Here is an 8,820-nt window from a genome sequence, read left to right on the forward strand (position 1 = left end):
TGAAAAATAGTTGTATAATGTATGAATCATCGTATAAAATTTGTATTTAAGTTATCAATACAATCTTTTTACATAAAGTTGTTGATATGTGTCAAAATTTGTCCAAAGATTTTATGAGGTTAATAACTATCGTGCGGGGCGAGTAAAGTATTCTGCTTCACTTGATTGGTTACTTACCAAATACACTAATCTATCACAAATTAAAGAAACCTATTTAAATCAACACTAAAATGGATACATCGTACTTAAAATTAATATTATACAATTTGATGATACAACAACATACAAATTTAAAAACAAATTTCATACATATTTAATACAAATTGATTTCTACAACAACATACATTCCAAATAATAAATTTTATACAACTAATTATATAGTATACACTTATTTACAACTTATCTACAACTTTCATACATTATTTTTACCCAATTAAAATACATCTACAACATCATATAACTTAAATACAATTTTCATATAAATTTTATACAATATGTCTTTTGTATATTTTATATATTTTGTATGTGGTGTGTGCTTCTTCCTCTCTAAAATTTCAATCAAAACTCTCTCTTAATACAATTTTGATACATATCAACAACTTTATATAAAAGATAGTATTAATAACTTAAATACAAATTTTATACAACGATTCATACATTATACAACTATTTTTAAACTTTCATACAACAACAACAATAACAATAACCCAGTATAATCCCACTAGTGGGGTCTGGGGAGGGTAGTTTGTACATAGACCTTACCCCTACCATATGGTAGAGAGATTGTTTCCGATAGACCCTCGGCTCCCTCCCTCCAAGAACTCTCCACCTTGCTCTTGTGGTGATAATTTAAATACAAATTTTATACAACTATTTTTCAACTTTCATACAATATTCAAATAAAAAATATATATAACTATAACAAAATACAATTTATATACAATTATAATACAACTTTACTACAATTTCGTAAGTATATTGTATGTCATGTGTTCTTCTTCTTTTTCGAATTTCAAGTTTCAAATTAAAATTCAGCCAAAATCCAGTCTAATCTTCACCAAACGCCCTCAAAATTGAGATATAAACTCCAAACAATATTCCCAATTGTTTGCAATAACACCCAATCCAAACAAATAATGGTTTTTGAAAACTCAAATTCGAATTCAAAGCTTCAAAGCTTTTTAATGGTTGTCAATGGTGGAGAGTCAAACACCTTCAAAATTTATTGATTGATAATTTCAATTTGAACACCAATTGTGCAACGTGAAAGGAAATTTCTAAGTTAAAACTCTATAATAAAATGATTAAAATCTATTGGTGAATTCAAGTAAAAATATATACAACATCAGAGGAAGAAAATTTGAGGAAAGAACAGAGAACGAGAGACAGAGAGAGACGGAGAGAGAGAGAGAGCGCAGGAGGGAGAGTAAACAAAGATAAGAAATAACTAATTCCTTATTCAATTCCTAATATAAAGGGATACTCATTTAAAACTAATTTGTAACGCATATTTTGAGTTTGGGGGAGGAACGCATTTCTCGAGTTTGGCAATGATCGCACTCGAGATGATCTCTCTTTCCAATATGCCAGATTTGTGTGGTTGGCCAGAGTGCTTCTACTTTTTCTTCAGATAGAGTTAACGATTTCGGAGGAAAGCAAAGGCCAGAGTTATTCGTCTTAGGTTAACCAAACAAATTTGGTCCACTGAACATTCAATGGGACACGTTCAAATCCAATATCCAACAGAAAAAAATGGAGGGAAGGTATTCTATGTTAAATTTATAGTTATTAGAGCCTCTTAAGTGTTTTCTGGAGAATTAGTGAGCACTTATCATACTACAGAACAACTAGCTTTATGCTTTATTTCAGAGTAACGAAGTGTACAAATGATATTTCTCGGTTATCATACATCACAAAATTATAATTAGTCAGAACTCTAGTTTTATTAGTGCTTGTAAAAGAGACAGGAAGAGAAAACTCTTCGTAGTCGAAACTCGAGAGTAATCTATTTCTTAGCTACTTATATAGTAGTACTATTAGTTATCTAAACAATTTGCTCCAGAGTGTGATTAACATTAGAAGAGACTGCAAATCTAAGAAGCAGCAGTCAAAGGAGGTCGATGAGATGATGCACCAAAGTAGTTCTGGGTTGCTGCTGAATTCCCATTCGGAATACCAAATTGCCTACTTCCCTCGCTTAGTTCTTCTTCCTCGTTCTCGTCCTCTTCTTCAGCATCCCACAAGAATCTAGCATATGAGGCCAGTACATAGCTGCATTAACAATATAGCACCCATTCGTCACGTTAAAAGACAAATGAAGCACGCCACCATAATCCTAACAGGGTCAATTGACACAATTGTGTGATAGTTTGGGCAAATGGACCACCAAGATTTTTCAAGAGAGTAGACAAATAGCATACAAATGTGGTCCATCTATAGTAGAGCTATTCAGGCTGGAATCAGTTGAAGGTTCCATCAATCATTAACATGATAGCAAATAGCAATATCTAATATAGGTGACAACTAGAATCTTTTTACTCATCTAAAGATTTCAAATGTTAAAAAGAAAGAGATGCAGTGCATATGCATACCAGTCATCAGGGTCAGATTTCACGGCTTGATCAAAGTATGTGTGGGCACGACCTGCGTCTTTTTGGGTTTGCCATATTAGATCAGCGTAGAGTGACAACACATTACCATCATTTGGATTTGCTAATATTGCTCTTCCGCAGTACTCCTCGGCTTTTCCTAAATCCCCCTTAACCTGTTTCCCCAATAATTGGCATCAAATGACCCAATAAATCATATTGATAAATGGAGTACTTAACTATTCAAATACATAATTATTCAGAGGCAATGAAACTCTAATCTAGAATTGCCTTACCTCTTTCAAGAATCTGGCATAATTGGCCAGAAGGAGACCATTTCCTGGATTGGCTTCGATCATTTTCTGGTAATAAGCCTCCGTACTCTCATGTCCATGCCAACTATTTGAATCTTGAGAATCCGGTCCATCCCCATCACGTGACCCGCCGCTGCCACCTCCACCGCAAACTCTACCTCCTCCGCCTCCACCTGCACCGCCCGCCACCAGGGACTGCAACACCCTCCCTTTTTCCTCAACAGCCACAGCAGAAGCCTCCTCCTCCGCCTTTCCCAAACCGGAATTCGACAACAATCTCGTCACCTCTGTCGAACCCACTTCTCTCTCTTTTAGCTTCGCCGGCTTCGGCTTCTTTGGCCCGTTTTTGTTCTTCTTGGGAAGTACAGCTGGATCTCGGAGGTCCGACTCGCGCATGCACCGGCTGGATGAATGTTTGGTCGGAGATTCATCATGACCAAACGACGTAGACATCGAATGAGATCCAGTCCTAATCAATTGCGGCGTCTGTATTGGTAGCATCTTGTCTGATTCCGGCGACGACCCGCACGAGATTGGTACCCATGAATTCAGTAAAGGACTTGATGAGCTTCTTAATAGCATCTTTTGGATGAGATCAATCGCAAATTAGGTTTTTTAATTTCAGAAATCAGAGTGAGTAACCAAAGGAGTCCCTCCTTTGGAGGAGAGAGTGAGAAGTGGTTGGCTGAGTTGCAACTTGGAAGGTTTTTATAGAAAAAAGAAGATCGCTGATGGAAATAAATCAGAGCCGTTGATTGGCCAAATGGTCCCGAAACCGACAAAAGTCCTACAGTATTCGAGTATAAATCTGCACGTTGAATGATATTTAGGTGGTGACTACCATACTGCCGTGGGTCCGGTTCTGCTCAGTGTGCTACAAATAGTTTTGGGGTCTTTACTGGAATAAGTTAGGGATTTTTATCCTCCAATATACTATTTGAAACCTCCTTACATCCCTACTCAAATTTTAATTTAGTGGACATTTGGACGTAAGAATTGTAAAATTTAAAAAAAAAATAAAATTTTTAAAGTAAAAATGGTATTTAAAAATTAGAGTTGTGTTTGGACATGAATATAATTTTGGGTTGTTTTTGAAGTTTTATGAGTGATCTGAGTGAAAAATTTGAAAAATAATTTTTTGGAGTTTTTTAAATTTTTGAAAAATTCCAAAATTCATATTCAAGTGAAAATTGAAAATTTTATGGCCAAACACTGATTTCGAAAAAAAAGTGAAAATATTTCGAAAAAAGTTAAAAAAATTCTTATGTCCAAATGGGCTCTTAATTACATGGTCATATACAATTTATCAAATATATAAATAAATTTTAAATGAGTATCTATTTATATTAGGAATTGAATAAAGGATATCAGTTATTTCCTTATCCCTTTATACTTGCCAGTCTCTCTCTCCGTCTCTCTCCTCGTCTCTCTACTCACCTTCTCTGTTTTTTTCTCCATTTTTTCTTCATTTAATGTTCTCTGTTTTTTATGCTTTCTTGTTGTATAGAGTTTTAATGGAATTCATCAATGGATTTCAATCGTTTTAACTTAGCAATTTTCTTTCATGTTACACAATTGGTGTTCAAATTGAAATTGCCAATCAATAAATTTTGAAGGTATTTGACTCTCTAACATTGACAACCATTAAAAAGCTTTAAAGCTTTGAAATCGAATTTGGGTTTTCAAAAACTATTATTTATTTGTATTGGGTGTTGTTGCAAACAATTGAGAATATTGTTTGGAGTTTATATCTCAATTTTGAGGGTATTTTGGTGAATATTAGACTTGATTTGGGTTGAATTTCATATTGAAACTAGAAGAAGAAGAAGAAGAAGAAGAAGAAGAAGAAGAAGAAGAAGAAGAAGAAGAAGAAGAAGAAGAAGACATGACATACAATATACTTACGAAATTATAGTAAAGTTATATTATAATTATATGTAAATTATATTCTGTTGTAGTTATATATATATTTTTATTTGAATGTTGTATGAAATTTGAAAAATAATTGTATAATGTATGAATCGTTGTATAAAATTTATATTTAAGATATCAATACTATCTTTTTACATAAAGTTGTTGATATGTATCAAAATTGTATTAAGAGAATAAGTTTTGATTGGAATTTTAGAGAGGAAGAAGCACACACCACAGACAAAATATATACAAATCAGATACAAAATATATACAAAAGACATATTGTATAAAATTTATATAAAAATTATATTTTAAGTTGTATGATAATGTAGTTATATTTAATTGGGTAGAAATAATATATGGAAGTTGTAAATAAGTTGTATAATATATAATTAGTTGTATGAAATTTATTTTTACTATGTATGTTGTTGTAGATATTCAAATTTGCATTAAATTTGTACGAAATTTATTTTTAATTTGTATGTTGATGTACCATATATTGTTCTTAGAGATAGGGATTTTATGTCTTTAGTTTGAATATAAATATGCAATGAAATTTAGATTCAGTAGAAGTTCTCTTTTAGATTGTGCTGATGAATAATTGTTGATTCCTTGGGAAACATAATTGTTGTAATTTAGTAGTGTAAGTGTTCTATAAAATGCCAAGCTTAAAGTAATCCAACATGTCACTCATATTGAACTACCATTGACTACCATTGTACCTCCTCTTTTGGAATTCCTGCTAGTGTATTCTAAGTGTAGTCTTGTTCACAATAATTCTTATGATGGCATAAAAGAAAAAGAAGTTATGAACAACAGAAATGATATTGTAAAAAGTACTCCTAGTAAGTGTGAAATAGGATTATTTAGCAATTGGTTTTCAACTGCAGTGCATTGTAGCGTATGACTATCAGCTTCGTAGTACGTAGTTTAAGAAATGGAACTGGTGTTTTAGTTGAATATGATATTCTTCGTAAAGTTGGCTTATAAATTCTCTTACATCATTTAGCCATTTTTGGCTCCATAGTTTCATCCATCTCCATATATGTAGTTTGGGCATATTGCAAGTATCATTAACATGAAGTCCTATAAACAGAACCACGAGTATTGGACTATCATTCATTTTAGTTGATTGCATATCTTGATGTCACCAAAATAGTGTACCACTTCCGAATCTCAAGACTTAGATCACCGACTGTATTTCTTTAATAGCTGAACAGTGTCCTAAGGTGGAAGAAATTACTGTAATTACTTGATTTGTTTTGTGAAAAATGTTGATTGTTGGGAGTATTTTTGGTCCCAATATTCTGGAGAGAAAGGGGAGAGAGGAGAGAAAAAAGAAAAACTGTGTAACTAAATCCCTTGATTGAAGGCACTAATAATGGATTGGAAGCCTTTTAAGGTGGAATGTATATAATTTGTAAGTAATCCTTGTTTAGGGCGGGTAATATACAAAATTAGAATACTTTTGGTAAATAAGTTTTAAATATTGCATAGGAACGAAAAATTCCCAATAAATTATCCCACAATTAATTATTTCGGGATATTCTAGATTGTTATCTCATAGGGATAAAGAAAATATTACAATCTCGGAATAATTAATTTAAAATTAATTATATCGGGATTTTATTCCATAAAATCATCTTAAATTTAACTCGAAATTAAATATCCCTCAGTCTCCTGTTCCAAACGAGCTCTAAATGGTTTGATAATAGGAAAGATGGTGTAGCTATGAGATTTTAGAGCGGTCGATGATCATATGCGTTTGCACCAACTTTATGCTGCATACTCGGGCCAAATTAGTCGTAGTGACACTTTTAGAGGGGCAAAGTCGTAAGTAGCAAGGGAAGTAGAGGAAAAATAGGAAAAACTTTTAGTGGTATAGAAATTGTAACTTGCAATTTAAGTTTTTAAATATTTTTGTGAGATAAAGAAAGACGTATTTCCCTATAAGCTATGTTAATATTAAAACACCACATCTTAGAGGATGAAAGACGAGATGATATTTTGGAACAGGGTGGCTCCACCTTTCTCAAATGATTGGATCCTCGCAGTGAAGTGAGCCCAGAAGTCACAGAAATACAAATTACACAGATTATTTTTGCAGGTTGAAAACGACTAGCACAAGCAGTTCCTCCTCAATTTCTCTTTTCGTAAAGTTACCATTGATGGACGTCAAAGCACAAAAATCTATGGAGTTTTATACTAGTGGAACAGTTCAAAGACTCCAGAGTTCCTTCAATTATTCTTACCCGGATTCCGTCTGAATATAAATAGGGATTATTTTGGGGTTTCTTCCTTTGATGGGATCTAATCAACAAATGACACGAATAATAAATTGCAGTAAAAGGAGGTCCCTGTTGCCAATTTACAATATAACCAAACGCGTTCAATAGAGACAATCATAACACACCAGTAATACACTACTAGTTGGTTGCTTAGGATTTTCGCTAGCAGTCATCAATCATGCAGTGGAATGCCAAATTCAGGTACCAAAAGGGGGCCACTGCCCTGTCTTTAACTAAAAGAATTTACCTATCTTCTCTTCTCTTCTCCTCTTCTTTCGTTACCAGAGGAAGCTGGTCCTGCTTTTTGTGTACAGACGGAATTTTTTACGAACTTCCTTCACTAAGAGTTTCCACTTCCATCCACACCTCCATATCAACAGGGACCGATCCAGTATTGAGAGTTTTATGTGAAACCCCACAAAAATCTCAACAAATATTTAAAGGGAAAATGAGTTTAGTGCTAAGAACGTCTAAATTCAAACATGTCAAGTTTAAATATCTGCCTTTACATATCAAGAGTTCAAACGAATGTGCTCAACATAAAAGCAGGCAAGTTATGCTCTTTCACACCCAAATTCACGATCTAATACAATACTAATGAACTTTCTCTTTCACTTCCTACATGGCCTTGTAATAAACCATAATTGCCGTCATTCACACAAAACTCTGTATACCCAGTATGCCGACGCCATAGCCTGAGGACTCCACGAGAGTTTAAAAACGTGTATTGTGCTTGGTTCATCAAGTTATCAAATTTCCACTCGCTTGCAGAAGGGAAAACCGAAAAGAGAAGAATAATTGCCAGTGCATAGAGAGATGTTTATTTTCTCATTTATAATTTCAGAGGCATAGACATACTAAGCAGAAAGGATGAGAAGTGTTAAAACAACTCTAGGACAGCTTACATCCCCAGCTGTGTTTCTTGTTTGTTGCATTCAAATAGCAACATCTAGAATTTGGTATTTTGGAAACAACCTCTCTACCCATTGGGTAGGGGTAAGGTCTGCGTACACTTTACCCTCCCCAGACCCCACTTGTGAAATTTTACTGGGTTGTTGTTGTTGTTGTATTAGCAAGACTTATTTGAATAAGAGTACTAAACCACCTTACTCAGGAATCATGATGCTGTGCAAGTCTTGTACATTCATCACTAGTCGGGGAGAGGAAAAATAGCTCCGATGAGAAAAGAAAATACACACCACATTCACCAAGGAAAAGACACTAATAGTTGCTTCAGCTCATTAGATGACAATTGCTCCAAATTCTTCTTTCACCAAAAGAAAAAAGGGGGTTGAATATTTCTACACTAAGATATATTGTAACAAAATCTACATTTCCTTCACAAGGATGAAGGCCACTACCATATGTTTCTCCATATCATACCATACAGATAGCGCTGGAGGAATTAATCTTTACTTACTCGTTCTCATATCACGGTTGAAAAAAGTAAGGAAAGAGCAAGAAGCTTGCAGTTTTCAGAGACATGAGTATTTCTAAAACTGATATTTCAAAACTTCCTACAGGGAACTACTTTAAAACACTAGGTTAAGCTAAGTAGTTGTGGTACCTGATAGCCAACGACATTCTTATTATTTAGGATTTCTTTTCAATTCAATCACACACACGCCACAAGACAACAAAGAGAAGGAAAAGTCTGCTTTGCTTTTGGAACAAAAAAATCTCATAAATTCTTGAACAAGACAGGGCAAAGTATTC

At 33.9% G+C, this 8,820-nt stretch overlaps 1 protein-coding gene across 1 annotated transcript; it reads right to left on the minus strand.

Annotated features, from left to right (window-relative positions):
* Positions 1-1,924: 1,924 nt before the first annotated feature.
* On the minus strand, positions 1,925-3,586 carry LOC107783041 (uncharacterized). Its single transcript, XM_016604002.2, has 3 exons — positions 2,885-3,586; positions 2,592-2,764; positions 1,925-2,271 (listed from the first exon to the last, which is right to left on the minus strand). The coding sequence occupies exons 1-3, from the start codon at positions 3,482-3,484 to the stop codon at positions 2,094-2,096; spliced, it is 951 nt and encodes a 316-aa protein (XP_016459488.1). The 5' UTR covers positions 3,485-3,586; the 3' UTR covers positions 1,925-2,093.
* Between the last annotated feature and the right edge of the window lie 5,234 nt (positions 3,587-8,820).

The sequence above is a fragment of the Nicotiana tabacum genome, chromosome 4 (genome assembly GCF_000715075.1).
Source record: "Nicotiana tabacum cultivar K326 chromosome 4, ASM71507v2, whole genome shotgun sequence".
Taxonomy (NCBI): domain Eukaryota; kingdom Viridiplantae; phylum Streptophyta; class Magnoliopsida; order Solanales; family Solanaceae; genus Nicotiana; species Nicotiana tabacum.

What these genes read in the sequence shown, in the direction of transcription:
- LOC107783041 (XM_016604002.2), bottom strand. Translation starts at nt 3,484, where the DNA reads ATGCTATTAAGAAGCTCATCAAGTCCTTTACTGAATTCATGGGTACCA. An exon ending in ATGCCAGATTCTTGAAAGAG is followed by an intron (nt 2,765 to 2,884) that starts GTAAGGCAATTC and finishes TTGGGGAAACAG; the next exon opens with GTTAAGGGGGATTTAGGAAA. An exon ending in AAATCTGACCCTGATGACTG is followed by an intron (nt 2,272 to 2,591) that starts GTATGCATATGC and finishes TTGTTAATGCAG; the next exon opens with CTATGTACTGGCCTCATATG.